We start from the raw sequence: 23,016 nt of genomic DNA, 5'->3' as shown, positions 1-23,016 counted from the left end.
TAAAAAAGCAAAGCAAACAAACTTTGACTGTTAGAAAAATCATAGCTAATTATTGTCATCTGCATAAGGTACTTAACTGTCAGAGTACAGTCACCTGCGTGCAAAGAGACCTGGCACGACCTTATTGGTACGGCCATAAATGTGAGTCACATATTATTGTGAGACATTTGTATTATGTAAGACATTATTGCAAAACTGTACCTATTCCTAGTATCAAGGTATAGATACTGTCTGTATAGGCGACACAAACGAAACAACTGCGAGATGCAAAAACGAGTAAGAGGACCTGATCAAGGTTAGCTCCATTAAAATAACTAATTCTTATATATAAAAAAAGCGGCCAAGTGTGAGTCGGACTCGCCCATGAAGGGTTCCGTATTTAGGCGATTTATGACGTATTAAAAAAAAACTACTTACTAGATCTCGTTCAAACCAATTTTCGGTGGAAGTTTACACGGTAATGTACATCATATATTTTTTTTAGTTTTATCATTCTGTTATTTTAGAAGTTACAGGGGGGGGGGGGGGCACACATTTTACCACTTTGGAAGTGTCTCTCGCGCAAACTATTCAGTTTAGAAAAAAATGATATTAGAAACCTCAATATCATTTTTGAAGACCTATCCATAGATACCCCACACGTATAGGTTTGATGAAAAAAAAAATTTGAGTTTCAGTTCTAAGTATAGGGAACCCCAAAAATTTATTGTTTTTTTTCTATTTTTGTGTGAAAATCTTAATGCGGTTCACAGAATACATCTACTTACCAAGTTTCAACAGTATAGTTCTTATAGTTTCGGAGAAAAGTGACTGTGACATACACGGACAGACGGACAGACAGACAGACAGACATGACGAATCTATAAGGGTTCCGTTTTTTGCGATTTGGCTACGGAACCCTAATAAACTACAGGCATCTATAAGTTATTGCAGCTTCAAATATAATATTAACTTCTTAAGCTTAAGATACTCAATGAAACATAGTTATACTCAGATTAATATGACAATGTATTACAATGTTCTAATTAGTTACCAATTCAGTCAATTGGACGGGCGAGGCTTTCTGATACAGGTACCTACACTATACATGTAGATTCAACAATGATATTTTTTCAAAAATTGATATATTTAATGACTCCTTGACTAAATTTAAACATCAAGTACTTTTGGTTTTAAATGAACAAACGAATTAAAGACACTGTATCTTTACACTTTAATTGCGTATTTAATGTATAAAAATAGTTATATCTCATTAATTTAAGCCCTTGTCCTAATTTGACTGTTGTTGTTAATTTTTAAAATATAGCTATCCCGAATTTTGTTTTTCTTGAATGAGCTAGTAAGTGGTGGCAATGGCAACTGTATTGGTTTATGAATGATATATAGACATTAGTTATAAGAAACATGTACCGTCTGTGCCCAAATAAACATTAAAACATTAAAACATACCTACTAGAAGGTCTCAACCCCTTGTATTATGTATTACTTTAGATTCAATGAAATAAATTAAAATTATTAAAAATTAAATTAAATAACTGACTGTTCTGTGAGTCTGATTATGATTCTATGATTTATTGAATAGGCATTGAACCGGTTGTAATTGATTGACGCAACAGTCAAAGTGCGTTTGATAATAATCGATGGCTGCGATGCAACAACGATGACAATATTTATGTGCTACAAGTTACTTTAATTCCCATTTAAAAGTAAATAGTAAAAGTCCAGTATAAAGTCTCTAAAATACGTCAAGCCTTAAGGGCTTTTATGTTTCACAAAAAATACCTACCTACTATAGATCATACTTTTGCAAGAAATGTACAGCCAGCATCAATAGTAGCGTATGAAACAACACGTCCTAAGAATATGCCACTTTAGAATACTTTTCCAATTACAGATTTATCTCCATAGTTCGCGTTCAAAGATATCTGAAACAGTTTAAATTATACTACATATAGACATGTCTCTTTTGTTACTATCAGAGAATGGTAGATACTTTTTGGCGCTTGAGTATGATACGCTACTTTTGATGCTGACTAACTAATTGTGTGTTTCTAGAAACTAGGTACTTCAATCTAACTGCAAACGGAATGGATTGATTAAATAATATAGCGTAACGCGTAACATATTGTATACCTAACACGTGAGACTTCGCAAGGCAGTTAAATAACAAAAACAAAAGCATTATAAAAGCAAAAGGTATGAGAGTGAGCAACATATGACGGTATCTGAGTCTGATACGAATAGGTTCTACACAGCGGTGAGACTGTAAATAAAAATAAAAATGTATTACTATTATTATGAGACTAAGGGGCTGTTTCACAAAGTTTGAGTAAAATATTGGATAGCTAAACTAACAAATAAATTAACTGCCAGATAAAACTCTACGCGTACCTATACAGCACTTTTGAAGATGGTTAAACGTTCGTCAGATAAGCGGCAAGTAGCTTATTCAGGACTTTGAACATTGTGAAACAGACCCTAAGTCCAAACGCTGGACGTTTTGTAGTAAAAAAAAAACTCAATGACTAGTGCAAAATGTCTGCAGCACTATGTATAACTGAGGTCAACGCCATCTAGCGTTATTTCGTCGCATTACTTGAAACCCCTAAGCACATCACTGTTAGTACTCGAGTTATATTAGTACCAGTTAGAGGGAAGCTCACTAGATGGCATTTAAATCAATAAAGAAAAACTCAATGACATTGTAACAATTTTTCGATCAGGTCACGTGTCCGTCTTACGTCTGACGAATCTTACCTGTCGCGAGTTTAACATTTTTTCCCCATCACAAAAAGTGCACAGCGCCGCTAAAGAAGTTTTCACTTCAAAAAGAAATATTTACCAAAAGCGTAAGCGAGCGCCTGCAGCAGAACGCGAGACAGGTTCGTGAGGTCCTGCGCCAGGGGTACGGCGTGCTTCGTGAACTCGGGGATCTCCTGCGCAGGCATGGAGGACGCCGAGAGCGTCGTGATGTTGAACAAGTGCCGCAGCTCCTGTTAACATAACGTACGTGCTTTTTGTAAAGTAATGCCCTACATCCTTCAAACGTTAAGCAACATCTGCATTCATCGTTTTCCTCTTTGACGAACCCATTTTGTCATTGTCTGAGGACCTACCGCGAACACGGAAGTTCGCAAATTGCAGACATCTTTCTCTTTTACTCCAATTAAGGCGTAATTATAGTGGCAGAGAAAGATGCCTGCAATTTGCGAACTTACTCTGTTTCGGACTTTGCTTACTTCCTAATCCTTTAGTTAGGTCTTTCTGTAAGTAGGTACCTAAGAGTTTTTTTATGAAACCTATACGCCGGTTACCAATAGTTGTTGACACTTGACGTTTACCGTATTGACTGCGTGAACCCGATCGCAGTCTATCTCGCTCGCACTGATGTATTGGTGTGATCGAGTTCACGCAGTCGCTAACGTAAATGTCAAATGCAAACTTACGGTACGGCTACTGATCGAGCAAATCACTTATCTGCGCCTTGTTTCCTATGTACCTATGTATTGTATGTTGAGGTTAAGCCCTTTCGTTACTTTAGAATTTAGATATTCATAAACCACCCTCTCTCCCTGAACGTCGAATTTTGTAAATTTTATTACTTGCCTGCAATTCTATTAACCCCTAAGAGGCGCAATAACTGTAACAGAATTCTGGACATAAGAAAATTGGGGTCGTTTTTTCAAGTCCTATTTGTGTTCGCTAAAGTATTCATATTTACCGTCATGGTGGTGTCGAACTGCTCGGTCCCCGGGCGCACGTAACCATGGTTGTTGGCCGGGTTGCGGAGGTATTGCGCCTGACATCCCTCCGGCAGCGCGCAGAAGTTGTCCAAGTCTGCGTATACTGCTTTTAACTGTAAATGAATTGCTAAATTTAAATGACCTACACTAAATACATATTCTTCATAACTTCACAGTTCAGGACCAAATATATCGCAACACATTCTTATTCTTATGGCAATCGATTTCTATTAATTAACCGCCTTCAAAAAAAATAGTACATTACTGCAGACGCCGGGAAAGAAGGGCTTGCCGGGTGAGTAGGTATAGACGGCCGACCGTAGGGAGGCCGGATAGTGATACGAAGTCGGCAAGACCTTTTCACGGCTAGGCATGTATAGTGCTTTTCTCAAACATATGCAATGAAATAAAAAAAATCACCACTCAAAAAAACAAATTATAAATATCAACCACAAATAGCTACACGACTAAAGTTTTTTAATTTTTCTTCCAATCCTGCCATAAAGACTTTTTTTTACGGAAGTCGTCCGTATTTCGCGTGTGTAGTATTCGAATAGACCCTATTAGGGCCATTATACACAACCTGATAATAAGAATCTCAATTTCAATAAATAAAATAAATGCTGAGGATTTTAAATATTGTCTATGGTCTCTGGTGACTTACGTATAGACAAGATTTTAAATTTATTCATCAACACATTGAATAATACAGATTCGTATTCTTAATATCAGTACGTTCGTGTATAACAGGCGTTAACACGGATATTTTGGTCCGATAACCATTCATTCACTAAAAATATTTAAAAAAAAAATATAATTCGGCTGTTTAGCCTGTTCATGGACACAGACCCCATGTTTACATTTGAATTAAAAAAAAATTACTTCCCGGCCTAGGCCTTCAATTTCGTATGAAATTCCTTTACAGTTCTCTTGAGTTGCTCCGCCCTAAACGTGATACTTCGAAGCCTGATATAACGCCCGGAGCGACGACATTTCATTGCATGTTTGAGAAAAGGAGGTTCTCAGTTTGACCCGTATGTATGTATGTATGTATGTATATTTGTTCGCGATTATCTCGCGTTTGGCTGAACCGATTTTGATGCGGTTTTCAGAAAAGTGTTTCTTACATTCTGGAGAAGGTTTTAGTATACATAGATCTGAGCTGGTACTGAACCCTGGCTGTACCTAGTGGAACTCAGGTTTGGTGCAACATAGGCTCACGCTGTTTTGATCATCCGACACGCCTTGATGAGCACTTGGGAGAGCAGTACCCAAGATAGAGCTGATGCTGAACCCTGGCTGTACCTAGTGGAACTCAGGATGTACCTAGTGGAACTCAGGTTTGGCACAACATAGGCCCACGCTATATTGGTCATTCGTCATATCTTGATGAGCATTTGGTAGTGCAGTACCCAAGATAGAGCTGATGCTGAACCCTGGCTGTACCTAGTGGAACTCAGATTTGGTGCACCATAGGCCCACGCTATTTTGGTCATCCGTCACATCTTGATCAGCACTTGGGAGAGCAGTACCCAAGATAGAGCTGATGCTGAAGCCTGACTGTACCTAGTGGAACTCAGGTTTGGTGCACCATAGGCCCATGCTATTTTGGTCATCCGTCACATCTTGATGAGCACTTGGGAGAGCAGTACCCAACATAGAGCTGATGCTGAACCCTGGCTGTACCTAGTGGAACTCAGGTTTGGTGCAACATAGGCCCACGATCTTTTGGTCATCCGTCACATCTTGATGAGCACTTGGGAGATCAGTACCCAAGATAGAGCTGATGCTGAACCCTTGCTGTACCTAGTGGAACTCAGGTTTGATGCAACATAGGCACACTTTGTTTCGGTTAACCGACTTGTCGTCGTGTGCCTAATTGCCTATGTTGCAGAGTTCCACTAGGTGGGTCGATGAACTTTAAAAAAAAACCAAACCAAATTAACTTAATACTAAATTACACTAACACTAAATGGAGAGCCTAACAAACTACTATTTTAGCCCAAAACCTAAAATAAATGAAGTACCTACCTATCACTAAAAAGTAAAAAATAAAATAAAATATATAAAAAAGAATTAAAAATTAACAAAAATAAAACCAAAATAAAATAACTTAATATAATATCTTTTTTAAAAAAAGGGAACCGCCTTCAAAAAACCAACCCACTGAAAAACACAAAATAATTTTTATATGGCACCCCTATACGTGTCCAGTCCATATCCCGTCGTAAAGCAAATTTCTGCCAAAAAGTAATTAATACCTAATAATAAGAAAATTAATAATCATCCGGGTAATTACTTAGTTTTTGAAGGCGGTGCCAAACCAACAAAAACATGCTTTACTACCAATCAGAAAAAAAATACGAGTACATAGTACCCACAAGAACTAAATTAAGTACGTCTTTATAATGCAAGTAAGTGCAGCGTTCTTCGTTGTCTAAAATATCGGTTCTCAAAAATTTTGGTTTGGCTCCGACTTCAAAAACTAAGTAATTACCCGGATGATTATTAATTTTCTTATTATTAGGTATGAATTACTTTTTGGCAGAAATTTGCTTTACGACGGGATATGGACTGGACACGTATAGGGGTGCCATATAAAAATTATTTTGTGTTTTTCAGTGGGTTGGTTTTTTGAAGGCGGTTCCCTTTTTTTTTAAAAGATATTATATTAAGTTATTTTATTTTCATAGCTAAAGAACCACCGCAAGCAAACTCACTTTTACGTAAATAAGCCCATCAAAATCGGCCCATCCGTTGGAGAGTCCGATGCGACAGACTGACATTGACTTCAAACATATATAACACTCCTCTTTTTGCGTCGGGCGTTAAACAAAGGTGTGTACATACACATAGTTGCAATATATTTTACCACTAGTATCTAATTTACCTTCTCCTCGGCGACGCCATGGTTGACCAGCATCGCCATTCCCTTGCTGCTAAGGGCGGTGAACAGCTGTTGTCCGATGCGGCGGACCACTGACTTCATAGGACACACGTCCGTACCTGGAACAAGAAACAACTCACTGTTGAGCAGCTGTTTCCATTAGTTTCCATTACACAATTGATGGCGTGACAACGAGTTTTGGAACGACGTCCTGCCACGTCTATGACCTAGTGTAAGTACTTATAGCTGTACTGTGCATACTGACCTTTGTTAGACTATCCGCAGATGCTAAACTTTAGCGTGCTTTAGCAAGGTCTTTCCGTTCACACACATTCATAAAAATGCCTACGCGAACATAACAAAACAAAAGAGCCTAAGACCGCTTGTTGTCTAATGTCTGTGCTGCTTTACTCGGCGATGGATATGTTAGATATTTAAACGAGTGAATCCGGTAGTAGACCATTAATTCAAACGGATATGGCCGGGGATGATGTTTCCCACATATTTCAGTGTTGTGACCTTTCTCGATTGCACAAGCCCGCATGTTCTTGTAGGTAGGTACAAGTAAACCAGCCTTTGCTGTCCGTGACACCATTTCGATGGAACACCTTGTCGAATAAGAATTTGGATTTTTTATTTATGTTCACGGAGACAAAGTCGAAACCGCGTGTTAAAATATCGAAACGAAAGGATTGTGTACTGCACCCGAAGTGGCTACGCTAAAGAACGGTGTCGAGTCCTTAAAATGTCAGTCCTATTTTCTCATCATGATTTATCTGTTTGGATTGCCGCCTGGGGCCACTATTGCCGAAAGGAGACAGCTTGTAAGTCATGTCATCTTTGACTCTTATCACGAAATTTATTATACAAACGTATCACTTAAGTAGTTGTCAACATATCAAAGTGCTATGTAGTATTTTGAAACATTTAAGTAACAAAAATAATACTTGACGTATGATATAGTGATTGGGTTATGATTAGATTGGAAACTTGCCTATCGCATTATATCAGTCACGTGCAAAAAATATACCTGATTGATTGCTGTGAAAGTTTGAATAGTTTGATTGAAAATATCAAAAATGAATTTTATGAAGTTGTGTAGGTGAAGACAGGGCAAATTGATGCATTTTTTAAAAATTGGCTAGTAAGACAGGTAGGTACATTGATCTTAAATGGTCATTCAAAATGAAAAGTGATTTAAAAAACCTGAAGATGAATTATAAATCCATAATAAATGCTAACAGCTCGCTGACTACGACACGACTTCTTTTGAAGTCCTAGCGATTCTTATAGGAGGTACTGCTCGTCTTAGAGTTGTTCAAAGACATGGGACGGGTATGGAACTTATAGAACATCTATTCCAGTTTATACTTTCGATCTTGACAGTGCAATGTCAGTAAATAAGTAGTATACTGATTGATGTAATGTAACCAGTATGTAACGCGCTCATCCTTGGAAGACGCGAGATAATGAACTGCAATATATAGTAACATCTGTGGAGTTAATTCAACATGACATGTCGTCCGCCGCATTCCGCATGTGAGGCTCTTTACATGCGAGCACCTAAATACTTCCCAATTGCAAAATACTTAAGAAATAAGGTTGAGTATCGAACAGTGAGAGCGATTTCCATGAAACTATTGATATCGCTCTCCATGAATTGAAAATGAGACTTTAAGCCCCAATTTCACTTTAGACATATATCTCAGTGATCTTCTATTTTATTTAGTATTGACTATTAGACATGAGTGACATTCACATTAGACACAATTTCGAAAAACAACGGGTTGCAGTCCGGGAGTGCCGGCAGAAATGAAAACTCAATGACATTGTAACAGAACTCGCGAGGTCCGTCTTACGAATTTTCAATCTGTTGAATCTGTCGGTCACGTGACCTGTCGCGAGTTTAACATTTTTTCCCCACCTTAAAAAGTGCACAGCGCCGCTAAAGAAGTTTTTACTTCAAAAACTTGAAAAATGAAACACCCTAGAAACTAGTGGGATCCTTCGATTTGCTGCCCTTTTCTTTCTTCTATTCCGTATTAAAACTCTTAATAAAAACAGAAAATAATGACACTTTGATGGTCTCGGTCAAACACCGAATGCCGTAACCGAAAGAACTAAAGCAGCAGCAAAAATAAATAAGCAGGTAAGCTTTTCAAGGTTTCAATTAAATATAAAATATCTACCTAATAAAGTTATCGTAAATTAGTTGCTTAACTTGCAAGTCGTACCTACGATTTATGCAGACACTAATAGGTATACAGCAGGGGCAGGAAACTTAAACCTTATGTATGGAAATCAGCGCTGTATCCGCAGTAGCATCATATCAGTGCAATATTTCCTCACCTGATGCTTCCAAATGAATCCAACAGATGGCGCCACCGCGGAAAAACATGTGTTTAAAAAACTCGCATCCAACCCATAATTATTAAAAAGAAAAAAAAAATTGTCTTTGCATTTTTGACACAAATTCCGTTTCAAGTATAAAACGTTTAAAATTTTCTGTAATTTTAGTACCTCACATTTTTTATATCGTTTATATTCGTTTTAATATCATTTTATTTATATGAACATAATATAATCGTTTTTATTAACAACAACTAACTAAATAGATTCGCCAAGTGCCCTACGTGAAAGGAAACGTTAAAACAAAAAAATATAGTAACCGTCAAACTATAAAAGTCAAACAGAAAACTTAAATTTTCTGAAATTATATATTAATAATTTAATTTAATCACTATAAATTGATGAAAATGTGTGCGCCTGGGAGAAAAAACGATATTGCCTTATCGGCTGTGCGAATCAAAACAAAATTACTCCAAAACGCGTCAATTCTTCGTGGCATGTGCTATAGCTAGTCAAATTTACGTCCAAGTGTGGTCTAAGTTTTAATAGTGGATTTGTTATATTTCGAACTAATTTACTATAAGTGGTACCCGTAGAAAATATATTTTTTATGGTTTGTTATGCATGTAAGTAATGAAAAATAAATGCCATTTTTACACATCCGTGTTTTTACTTTTGCGACTAAAATATTCTTTGGTGTAAACATTTATAAAATACTAAATAAATAGGTTGTCGTAAATCGTCACTGCATGAATAGGTAATTAGGTATGACATAATATATTAGCGCCTTTTTCCTTGACCGTGTACAGTGTACTACAATGAGGTGTATTCATTTTTCACGTGATTGCTTTGCAATAAGGTGAAAGAATGGAAACCTCAAATTTGTAGTTCACTGTAAACGATCAAGGAAAAATGGCGCCATAGTTTTATTAGTATGCATGTGTGCACTGTGCACGCACACATACGTAAAGGTTAGTTTGGTCAAATTCCGCTAGGAGCGTTTGTGTAGACGTTTTTTGACATTTATCGCGAGTTGGCTCTCTTTTACTATATATAGTTATTATACTCTTTGGTATACAGTATCTCTTAGTATACAGTGTGGAAAGATAAGTCGGGCCCTGGAGGGAAACTACCTTAAATCCTGGCTAAAAGCTGGCTCATTTTACTTAATGGAGACATTCCTTTATTTTTAAAAAGAAACAAAACTGCATTCAAAATATTTTTCTTTTTTTCTTCGATTTGGCTTGTCTAAAAAAATCTTGAGTACTAAATATGGATATTTTATTTTATGGATATTTTGTACGACAGACGAGTTTAAGACCTAATGTTTCTTGGAGAAATGTTATCATTAACATTACCATTACAAATCGTTTAGCACCGGAACGTCATATTATGTTTTGTCGCGATTAACATCGAGTTAGGCCATCACCAACATTAGTAGGTAGTTACTAGCCCAAAACTAAATAGAGAGCCTAACAAACTAGTATTTTAGCCCAAAACCTAAAATAAATGAAGTACCTATTACTAAAAAGTAAAAAATAAAATATAATAAATAAAAAAGAATAAAAAATAAAAAATAACGGTGCCAAACCAACAAAAACATTCTTTGCTGCTAATCAGAAAAAAAATACGAGTATGTAGTACCTACAAGAATGAGTAAACTGACGTTGTCTAAAATATTGGTTCTCTAAAATGTTGGTTTGGCACCGATTTCAAAAACTGTGTAATTACCCGGATTATTATTAATTTTCTTATTATTAGGTATTAATTACTTTTTGGCAGAAATTTGCTTTACGACGGGATAGGGACTGGACACGTATAGGGGTGCCATATAAAATTTATTTTGTGCTTTTCAGTGGGCTGGTTTTTTGAAGGCGGTTCCCTTTAAAAAAAAAAAGATATTATATTAAGTTATTTTGTTTTGGTTTTCTTTTTGTTTATTTTTTATCGGCATAAGTATCATGTAAAAACCATTGATCTACCAGAAAAAAAATACAGGTGCAACAAATATATTACAAACAGGGAAATAAACAGTTTTTTTTGTCTCCTGTAAAGTAGCTAAAAAATACATGGCGATTTTTTTATTCGCACCGACGGTATGTTGTTCGTGATTATCTCGCGTATGGCTAAACCGATTTTGGTGCGGTTTTCAGAAAAGTGTTTGTTACATTCTGGAGAAGGTTTTAGTGTACAGTACATGGATGGTTTGAAAAACCAATTGGACCCGGTAGGTGGGCGATGCTATCGGTATACCTACCATCAAATTTAAGTTGCTGAAACTGATTCAAATAAAATAGTGGTGGGAGTCGGAGTCGGACTCGGATTGGGAATGGGAGTGGGACTGGGACTGGAAGTGGGAGTGGGAGCAATATAAATACAAATCGTTTAGCACCGAAACGTCATATTATGTTTTGTCGCGATTATCATCGAGTTAGGCCATCACCAAAATTAGTATAGTTACTAGCCCAAAACTAAACGAAGAGCCTAACAAACTAGTATTTTACCCCAAAACCTAAAATAAATGAAGTATGTACCTATCACTAAAAAGTAAAAAATAAAATAAATAAAAAAGAATAAAAAAAATTAAAAATAGGCAATAAAAACATCACCTATGAAGGAGCAGGTATCTACAATAGCTTACCAAAAACAGTAAAAGAAGCAACTACTCTATTTAGTTTTAAGATAAAACTCAAAGCCTACATACTACAAAATATTCCGGTTGCCTAAATGCGGTCCTGTTCTGAACACAACATCCGTTGTAATGCTTATGCTGCGAGCATGGAATGCGTCAAATTAGCGTTCTACCCGTCTTTTTTGTCATAGGTTGTACAAAATGATTATGTTTGAAATGATAGCATTTATCATGTAATTACATCTAGATTATATGAAAGCTTTTTGCTCAATAAAATTAAATAATAACTAACCAATCTAATATAGGTATTACCTATAGAATAAAAACTAGGATTAAACTTAAAAACTAGATTAACTGTAACAAACTAACTGTAAATTAAGATTTAGCATTAAGATATAGTTATATGTACAACAAGTGATCAAAGTTTGATATTTCTTCGAGTGCTTATTTTGAGTCCCGTGCAAGCGAAAGATTCTATAATAGATAAGCGAAAGATTATAAGCGAAAAATAGAATCTTTCGCTTATCTCACTGCTGAGGTGAAAAGTTTTGTGAACTACACGAGATCAAAGTTATTTACATCTCGTGCGCTTTTGAGTCCCTTACTACGCTCAAGATTCTAAATTAGATTCACTCGCTACGCTCGTGAATCTAGTATAGAATCTTTCGCTTGCACGGGACTCAAAATAAACACTCGAAGAAATATCAAAGTTTGATCTCTTGTTGTACAAATAACTATTGATTTTTAAAAAGCGTTTTTCAATTAAAGGACATGTCAAGATCGCTTACCTTCTTGCAAGTTCTTTCTAATGCTAAAAAACTTACTATAGGAGGATAAATTCTCATGTTGTGTTTTACGAAAAACATGTTACGCAGAAAGCATTTAATTTAGGTATCTACCTATTAAGTAGCGGCCTTAGTGCACGCTGCTCAAATCCCTTGGGAGCTCGACGCCCCGCCGAACGCTTCGCTTCGAGCGTCCACTCAGGCCTTACACTTAAACTTAATGCGTAAGCGCAATGTTATGCATGTGCATAAGTGTAAGGCCTGAGTGGACGCTCGAAGCGGAGCGTTGGGCGGGGCGTGCAGCGTAGCGTCGGGCTCACAAGTGATTTGAGCAGCGTGCACTAAGGCCGCTGCTATTACGTTTGCATTTGTGCCCGCACGCCCCGCCCCGCTGCACGCCCAACTCGAGCGTCCACTCAGGCCCTACACTATTACTTACAGAGTATTATGTAACGATTAAGTACATAGAATTCATTAGAATTCTGCTTAGTAGCAGAGTTATGCGACAGGTCGACGTGGCCCAATTATTAAATACGTTCTAAGAAGAAATATTTATCGCGATATGCGATGTGATGACGCAAGCAAAATGTTTTAAACAAAGAATTGATGTAAATATGTGCGTGTGTTAGCTCACAGCAGCGGACTGTGACGACGACGAAGGTCGTATGTTAAGATCATCATCCTATCGTTAAGTGCTGTTTTTTTGCCTCCCGCAGTCCGCAGTGAATAAAATAATGCAATATACGCTACTTTATCCTACTTACTTAACATTTATTATTTTTGCTTCCTAATACCTACAAGTAAATAGAAAAAACTAATCACGTTATGTTGCGTGCGACGTGCGTTTATAATAGCTGTCGTCACATTGGCGAGAAGCCTCAGTCCGACGTATTTTAACTCATTGCGCCCTAAAAATCTACCAAAGATTCAAAGATAACGGCAATTTTGTTAAAATGCGGGTAAAATAAAAAGGCCTTTATTTAATGGTTTGTTCCTAATCAGTGATTAGTAATCACCTTCGTGGACACAGCATTTAGCTATTATTAATGGGACACAGTTTTGAAGATGTATCAGGCTTTGGCGGCACCAAGGAACTTATATACCTACTCAAGAAATTTTCGCACAGCAGTAAAAGTCGAGGAACGGAAATATGACGTTGAACGACGTTATGCATATTGTCAGAAGGTTATCAATTCTCCCGTATTATTTTTTTGTAAGTACATATGTGTGTTACCTCAGGAGTCTCAGAGTCTCCGATTTGCCATATTATTTTTTTATTTTATTAAAAATATATGTAACTGAACGTAAAGCAATTACTTAGACCCATCCGACTCGTTAATGTTTAAGTCGTACTGAGCAGCTTTTACTATGGCAACAACCCCAAAATCCCGGGTTAGAGCTTTAGGTTCAGTTACGTACAGTTACATACTGTAGTTCTAAGTTGGTCCCATTTTGTCAAAACTCAAACTCGCACCGATATAAACATTGCAGTTGCTTAGCGCATATAAAAGGGATAATATTTTATTTTATTCTTTTTGAAGTCGGATTTTTAGGGTTCCGTAGCCAAATGGCAAAAAACGGAACCCTTATGGATTCGTCATGTCTGTCTGTCTGTCCGTCCGTATGTCACAGCCACTTTTTTCCGATACTATAAGAACTATACTGTTGAAACTTGGTAAGTAGATGTATTCTGTGAACCGCATTAAGATTTTCACACAAAAATACAAAAAAAAACAATAAACTACTACTACTACTACTACTAAGAAAAAAAAATTTTTTCATCAAACCCATACGTGTGGAGTATGTATGGATAGGTTTTCAAAAATGATATTGAGGTTTCTAATATAATTTTTTTCTAGACTGAATAGTTTGCGCGGGAGACACTTCCAAAGTGTTAAAATGTGTCCCCCCCCCCTGTAAATACAAACAAACTTCCACCGAAAATTGGTTTGAACGAGATCTAGTAAGTAGTTTTTTTTTTTAATACGTCATAAATCCTCTAAATACGGAACCCTTCATGGGCGAGTCCGACTCGCACTTGGCCGCTTTTTCTTCTTTGGCGCAGGTACCTTAGGTTAGGTAATAACTTTTGAAGTATAAGTAAATACCTACAATTAATTACCTACAGTAAGCATCAGATATTGACAAAGTGGGCTAGGTGTCCAATTGTGATTGTGACTTCTTCGGCTGCTGACTGTATCTACATACTTAAATAGATAATGTAAATATCCGCCAATAAACCGCATCACATTTCAACACATAAGCACTTAGAACTTGCGCGTGTAACGACAACGAGTTTCATGGAATTTTAACGAATGACAATCAATATTTCAAGCCACACATGCAAAATCCACGCTTCTAGGATCTACATACTAAGTTACTCGTATCGTATTACTATGTATGGCATAAAAATTTTAGGCTTCTTGTTTGTAATTACGCTAATTAGTTGCCCACCGCACCGGTCCTAATAATTGTATATGTACATACATTCATATTTACATCACGCCTATTTTCCGGAGGGGTAGGCAGAGATCACGGATTTCTACTTGCTACGATCCTGACATACTTACCTCTTTCGCTAACATTCATCATACACGCCTTTCTTCAGGATAATTATATACAATTAAGTAATTTGAATACAACTAAGTGTACATATATGTAAATGAGTTCTCAAGTTGTCCGGGAACAATGCCTCGTGTAATAGGGTAATAGGCGGAATTGTATATAAGTGTATTTTATGATAGATTATAGTTATAGTTTCTCCAATAAAGTTGCGTCAACATCATTTTTACCACCTGGCCCGCTTAGCAACTTCTGCTGCTGAATATACATTCAGCGCGTTTTCTTAATATGTACATTGTTTTATAATAATACAGCATCCTTGGTACAATGCCTCAAGGGCCTATTTTAGATTTAAGCTAGTTTTTAATTTCTTTTAGTAATACACTGTATATATCTTGTTTGTAAATAAATGATTTTTCCCCATAATACTCCAAGCTCGGGACTTTTATTCGATATTTAGACTAGTCCTATTTAGAGAACGTTTGATTGAAGATCAAATATTCGATATAATATTAATTCGACCTCCCCCTACTTATTTACTTTGTGCAAATTCAAGTTTGACTTTCACTTGTCGCACGGTGGAAAGTGTTACTTATACTTGCATTACTACCTGCACCACTAAAACATTATATAAAACCGGGAAATAGGTACCTATGCTAAGTGTTAAACGAGCTATTTATGTTCTATTGTCTATGTGATACGATACGAACTGTTACCATCTGAGTAATTCAGGATACAAGATTTTTTAGTTATGTGACTATAGGTAAGTAGACAGGTAATACTATGTACCTATGACGTTAAAAAAATGGGGCTATCTATAGTGTAGGTACACTAAAATTATCTAGAAAATACCAACCCCTAAAAAATTACAAATCCCTATTTCTACGACATTATTGTTGGGGTACTTTATAGGCGCCAACAGTTCAGTAAATGCACCGATCAGTGAACCTTTACAAGTATACATGCAATCATTACGTACCTATATACATAGAATATACACATTAATTACACATATACATGTGTTGTTATTCTCTCTCTAAACATAACTCTTCAGCAGACGGGTTAAAGGAGTTCTCAGTACCTATTGTCAGTTGTGAATGAGGATGCATGACGTGTGGACTGTGGACTGATCAAGGCTTGAGGAAGACGCCTGGGATTTCCGTATAACAAAACTAAATATAAATAGTAAGCCAGCTAATAACGACGATAACCCGCCGGCCATTCCGCCAATTACCTATGGCATTTTCGTACCAGTTTGTCTACAGTGGGATCAAACGGCTCGAATTCCACTTGATACTGAATAAAAACCACTTTTTACGATTAATGGATAACCCAGAACATCTGGGAATGTGCTGGCTTGCTTGTTGTACTTTGGATCTCTTCGCAATCAAAAATATTAGAAAATACATGGAAAATACGAGGAAAACGAAACATTGTGATCACTGACAAATTTATTTGACCCCCGACAGTCAAGTCCGTCTCACCAATTAGTTTCTTCAGGGGTCCGATTCTTAAAATAAAATGACCATCGCGGTCTCTTTCTCTTTGAGTTTATTAAATAACCTAAAAAAAAAATAGGTCGGCGGTCCGCGGTCCGCCATTTGGTGACGCTGGTCGGCGCTCTGTGGAAAAAAGTACATAGCGAAGAGTTCTCACCTAATTGGAATTACGCCAATAAGGAAAACTGGGACTAGAAACCTTAAAGAACTCTGAGCCGGTTTCATTTGCAGCCTGTGGTATGAATTCATTGTGAGGCTTTCAGGCTAAAGGTACCTTGTCGCTTGTCAATAATTCGTTCGTCGGTTGGCATTAGCGCCTTATTGGCAATGACAACTGAGAATATGTAGGTACCATTTTTGTTAAAAAATGCCTAATAGGTAATTGTATTCGTATCTAATGGTTTCATAGGAAACATTCCTCTTCATAAGTTTCAGTTTGATAGATTCATTCTCGAGGATTTTCTAACAACTTTATAACTTGCATGAATAATGACGCGAAATACGTGTGTGTGCAGTACACCCAAAGAATTTAATTTTCTACCCACTTCGAGCAACTTTCATATTAATTGTCACTGTGACAAAGTACGAAATGAGTCGGAAATTAAATTCTTTGACTGTACGACTTATATGCTCCTAATTATTCTGTAATTGCTACGTTTTCACCACACTCGTCATTCACGATAGAGGAATCAATCAGTAAAGTGTTTATTGGTGCCGTTATGAATTTGCTGACGTTATGATCATTCATTTGTATCAAAGGACAGTCAGCAGCAGAAGTTGCTAAGCGGGCCAGGTGTTCAAAATGATCTTGACGCGACTTTATTGTTCAGAGAATAAGAGCGCGTCAAGGTAATTTTGAGCATCTCGCCCGCTTAGCAACTTCTGCTGCTGACTGGACAATCCCACGTTTTTGTGGGGTGAAAATCCCAGTCTCCATTATTCCCAATAAATGGTATCTAAATTTTAAACTAAGTATAAGAGTGATTTCACATTATCCGATCCGATGTCGGATATCAGACGACCTTTGGAAAAAAACAGCTGCTAATAGAATAGCCCTAAGGCATTAAGGCCATTTATTTTTGCAATAACGCTTTCTTTTGAATAACAAACTTAACAATATTGAAATGTATAACAAAAAAATACAAAACGGTACTAAGTTTACCATTTGCTTCTTTGATAGTCTCAATCCTATGTTTAGGCAAACATATTAAAAATCATTTATTGCTCACGAGTGGAGGCAAAAATAAAATATTCCTACGGGTTTCCCAACAATATTACCTATTTATATTACAAATAATAAACGAAATAAAAATATGTATATTATATTTTAAAAGCAGATATTTTTATAGAATTGTGGAAGTTTAGCATGTTTAGTTTTCTGTTGTCTATTTTAGGTACCGTAAAATGGGGTGAGTAGGTTTCGCGGTGAGAGTTGTGTTATGAATGGGGAGAGAAGGGATGAAAGGGGGGTGAGATGGGATTTTAAGGTTACTGCTACAAAAATAATGTATTCCAATTTAAAATGGAGCTATAGTAATACTCATAATAAAAAAAATCGATCCAACAATCTTCCAAAATCACCTTTGTATGAAAACCCAACTCACCCCAAATACGAGGGACTACGGGGTGAGGTGGGTTTTCCTGTTTATCGTCAAAGTTATGTAATGGAACTACCCAAAATAAAATAAAAACTAAAATACAAACGTCCGGAACACTTATTATATACACCAGCAGTCGGCAACCTTTTAGCAGCCAAGGGCCACATAGTAGTTAACGAAGTTGACGCGGGCCGCACTTTGTTAATATTTATGACTTTATCAGACATTGTCGTTTGTCAATATTACATACAAAATAGCCAGAGAGGCTCGCGGGCCGCAAGCGACAGGTTCACGGGCCGCGGGTTGCCGACCGCTGATATACACCATTCAGTTTGCATATGTAAAAATAAAATGTTATCGAGGTTTGAATGTCAGTTTTGACACTCTACTCACCCCTTTTTACGGTAGGTATATCACTTTTTATGCAACAATCTACGCATGACATCCAAGACCATTTTTTTTATGCAACAATCTACGCATGACATCCAAGACCATTTTTTTATAAGTATGTAGAAAAACAAATGCGATAGAATTACAAAGCAGACAATGCAAGAGCCGGTGTGTAATTACATTCGCCGGCGAAGTAGGGACCTAAGTATAATTATTTACCATCTCTGCTGCTCGGTTCGGAGAAAAAACGTCATCAACATCATCGACTCTTGTAGATTTTTTGAAGTGAAAACTTCTTTAGCGGCGCTGTGCACTTTTTGTGATGGGGAAAAAATGTTTAACTCGCGACAGGTCACGTGACCGTAAGATTCGCAAGACGTAAGACGGACACGTGACCTGATCGAAAAACTGTTACAGTGTCATTGAGTTTTCACTTCTGCCGGCGCTCCCGGAGTGCAACCCGTTGTAAATCCGAGCTCGTAAATGTGTTTATTTATGCATTTGTTGGTCAATAAGTGTTAGTCAATTGAAAGATGAGTGCAATCACAATAAATGTGTAACGCAATCAAGTAATAAAATAGCTTAGGCACTAATCCGTACCTAGTCCATTGTCTTCGCACTACTAGGCTGTTAGTGTTAGATTTCAATATTGGCATCGTCTTATGTGTTTTTATGGCTGTAATAGATACATAAATGGCGGGAACGTGTAACGTGTTAGAATATTAGGTATGGTGTCTATGTCTAGGTATTTTATGCACAGGTTGAGTTTTATTATGAATTGGAAAATATTTTTCACCACACCAGCTCGTAAAGGCTCTCCTTATTCTTCAAAAACAGATGAACAGTTCATTTGGATTTGATTTGTAATGTTTACCGTTACACCGTTAGCATATTCCTCAAATTTGTGTGGTGAACAGATTCGTGTTATTATCGGTGGCAAGGTTGTTTAACCCTTGTGACTTGAAGCCCTCGCAACGCTTATGATTCCACTTTTCGAACCAGTCGCTACGCTCAGTATTAGCACGAGGGGTTAAACAACGACTTTCCTAAAAAGGTAACATGCAACCTGACTATCGCTGATAAATTGGTGATATCATTTCTCGTAGGTACGTGCTTATCTACTTATAAACAAATAATGTATCTTCTTGGTATTTGATAACATTCATGACAGGTTGATATCAATTGAACAATGAATTTACACTGACGGAGTGCTAGCAAACAGTTACCTTAGTCAAACTTGTTCGATTTGCGTCTTTACGAATATTCTTGGAATAGCAAACCACTGAGTGTCAAGATTCCTCGACAAGAGAATACTTGAAATCACGTATTTCCTTAAAATAGGTCGTGTGTAATTATTTATTCCTCATCCTACGTCAGTCAGCAGTGTGTCATGCATGAGATGAACCGTCTGAATGTAGTTTTAATCTATATATATAAATGCAAGTGTCCTGACTGACTGACTGACTGACTGACTGACTGATTCATCAACGCAGAGCCGAAACTACAAAAGCTAGAAAGTTGAAATTTGCACACTAGGTTGCATTTATAAAGTGTACAAGAGATAAGAAGCGATTTTGAAAAATTCAACCCCTAAGGGGGTTAAAAAGGGGATGAAAGGTTGTATGGGGTACAAGTTTTATTTTAAGCTAGGAATTTAAAACTTTGTAAAAATGTATTATATTAAAAAACAAGAAAACTAATTTCAGCGTTTTTGAAAATTCATCCCCCAAGGTGGTGAAAAAGGGGTTGAAAGTTTGTATGGAGATCAAATATTTTTGTGAGTGTGGGACTTGAAACTTTGTATATGGGGATATTATTATAAGACAAGAAAAGTAATTTCAGCGTTTTTGAAAATTCATCCCCTAACAGGGTTAAAAAGGGATTGAAAGATTGAATCCATTACAAATGCTTTGAAACTTCTTAGAAAGGCATAATAGCCGATTACAAAATAAAGTAATTGCGACGTTTTTGGAAGTTCAACCCCTAAGGGGGTTAAAAAGGGGATGAAAGTTCGTCTTGGGGTGCAAATTTCATTTTAAGCTAGGAACTTGAAACTTTGCAAATAGATATTAAATTTAAATACAAGAAAACTAATTTCAGCGTTTTTGAAAATTCATCCCCTAAGGTGGTGAAAAAAGGGTTGAAATTTTGTATCGATATCAAACATTTTTTCGAGCGCGGGACTTGAATCTTTGTATTTGGGGATATTATTAAAAGACAAGAAAAGTAATTTCAGCCTTTTGTAAAATTCATCCCCTAACAGGGTTAAAAAGAGGTTGAAAGTTTGTATGTGGTTCAAATTTTATTTTAAGCTAGGTACTTGAAAGTTCGTAAAAAGATATATTATTAAAATACAAGAAAAATAATTTCAGCGTTTTTGAAAATTCATCCCTTAAGGTGGTGAAAAAGGGTTGAAAGTTTGTATGGATATCAAACATTTTTTCGAGTGCGGGACTGGAATCTTTGTATTTGGGGATATTATTAATAGACAGGAAAAGTAATTTCAGCGTTTTGTAAAATTCATCCCCTAACAGGGTTACAAAGAGGTTGAAAGTTTGTATGTGGTTCAAATTTTATTTTAAGCTAGGTACTTGAAAGTTCGTAAAAAGATATATTATTAAAATGCAAGAAAACTAATTTCAGCGTTTTTGAAAGTTCATCCCCTAAGGTGGTGAAAAAAGGGTTGAAAGTTTGTATGGATATCAAACATTTTTTCGAGCGCGGGACTGGAATCTTTGTATTTGGGGATATAATGAAAAGACAGGAAAAGTGATTTCAGCGTTTTGTAAAATTCATCCCCTAACAGGGTTAAAAAGAGGTTGAAAGTTTGTATGTGGTTCAAATTTTATTTTAAGCTAGGTACTTGAAAGTTCGTAAAAAGATATATTATTAAAATACAAGAAAACAAATTTCTGCGTTTTTGAAAATTCATCCCGTAAAGTGGTAAAAAAGGGGTTAAAAATTTGAATCCATAACAAATGCTTTGAAACTTCTTAGAAAGGCATGATAGCCGATTACAAAATAAAGTAATTGCAACGTTTTTGGAAGTTCAAACCCCTAAGGGATTTAAAAAGGGGATGAAAGTTCGTCTTGGGGTGCAAATTTTATTTTAAGGTAGGAACTTGAAAATTTGCAAAAAGATATTAAATTTAAACACAAGAAAACTAATTTCAGTGTTTTTGAAAATTCATCCCCTAAGGTGACGAAAAAGGGGTTGATAGTTTGTATGGATATCAAAAAAATTTTCGAGCTTGGGACTTGAATCTTTGTATTTGAGGATATTATTAGAAGATAATACAAGTAATTTCAGCGTTTTGTAAAATTCATCCCCTAACAGGTTTAAAAAGGGGTTGAAAGTTTGTACAGGGTACAAATTTTATTTTAAGCTAGGAACTTGAAACTTCATAAAAAGGTATTATATTAAAACGAAAAAAAAATAATTTCAGCGTTTTTGAAAATTTATATTTCAAGGTGGTGAAAAAGGGGTTGAAATTTTGTATGGAGTTCAAACATTTTTGTGAGAACGGGCTTGAATCTTTGTACAGAGGCATATTATTAGAATACAAGAAAAGTAATTTCAGCGTTATTAAAAATTCATCCCCTAAAATGGTTAAAAAGGGGTTGAAAGTTTATATAGGGTTCAAATTTTATTTACTTCAAACTACGTAAATAGGTAGTTAGGTAGTAGGTCTTATTAAATAGAGGACATGAAAATCTTCTAAGGGGGTTGAGAGGGATTATGTCGAGAACAATTTTATTTAGTTAGGGGCTAGAAACTTCGTGGGTTGTGAAAGACAAATCTCATGCGTTGTATAATATTAATAATTAACAAATGATTAACCGTCCTACTGCAATATTTTGCTGCATAATGTTCTAAGCTAATGTAGAATATATAACCACCAATATACAAATCCACGCGTACGAAGTCGCGGGCAACAGCTATCTATCTATCTATATATATAAATGCACGTGTCCTGACTGATTGACTGACTGACTGACTCATCAACGCAGAGCCGTAACTACAAATGCTAGAAAGGTGAAATTTGGATACGAGGTTGCATTTATAAAATGTATAAGAGCTAAGAAGCGATTTTGAGAAATTCTACCCCTAAGGGGGTTAAAAAGGGGATGAAAGTTTGTATGGGGTTCAAGTTTTATTTTGAACTAGGAATTAGAAACTTTATCAAAAGGTATAATATTAAAAACAAGAAAACTAATTTCAGCGTTTTTGAAAATTCATCCCCTAAGGTGGTGAAAAAGGGGTTGAAAGTTTGTATGGAGAAGAAAAATTTTTTTGATTGCGGGACTTGAAACTTCGTATATGGAGATATTATTAGAATACAAGAAAAGTATTTTCAGCGTTTTTGAAAATTCATCCCCTAAAAGGGATAAAAAGGGGTTGAAAGTTTGAATCCATTACAAATGCTTTGAAACTTCTTAGAAAGGCATAATAGCCGATTACAAAAAAAAGCTATGGGACATTTTTTGGAAATTCAACCCCTAAGGGGGTTAAAAAGGATATGAAGTTTGTCTTGGGGTTCAAATTTTATTGTAAGCTAGGAACTTGAAAC

At 36.2% G+C, this 23,016-nt stretch overlaps 1 protein-coding gene across 1 annotated transcript in view; it reads right to left on the bottom strand.

Moving 5' to 3' along the window:
- Window positions 1–23,016, bottom strand: part of LOC134661110 (uncharacterized) — a 37,982-nt gene that overhangs the window by 4,255 nt on the left and 10,711 nt on the right. The window contains exons 2-4 of the mRNA XM_063517058.1: window positions 6,634–6,749; window positions 3,722–3,856; window positions 2,843–2,993 (exon numbers count right to left, since the gene is read on the bottom strand). Coding sequence (XP_063373128.1) covers window positions 2,843–2,993; window positions 3,722–3,856; window positions 6,634–6,749 — 402 coding nt within the window. The remainder of the gene's footprint in view (window positions 1–2,842; window positions 2,994–3,721; window positions 3,857–6,633; window positions 6,750–23,016) is intronic.

Source organism: Cydia amplana, chromosome Z (genome assembly GCF_948474715.1).
Source record: "Cydia amplana chromosome Z, ilCydAmpl1.1, whole genome shotgun sequence".
In the NCBI taxonomy this organism is placed as follows: Eukaryota; Metazoa; Arthropoda; class Insecta; order Lepidoptera; family Tortricidae; genus Cydia; species Cydia amplana.
The sequence above is the reverse complement of the archived record's forward strand: the minus strand, read 5'-3'. Positions and strand labels throughout refer to the sequence as shown.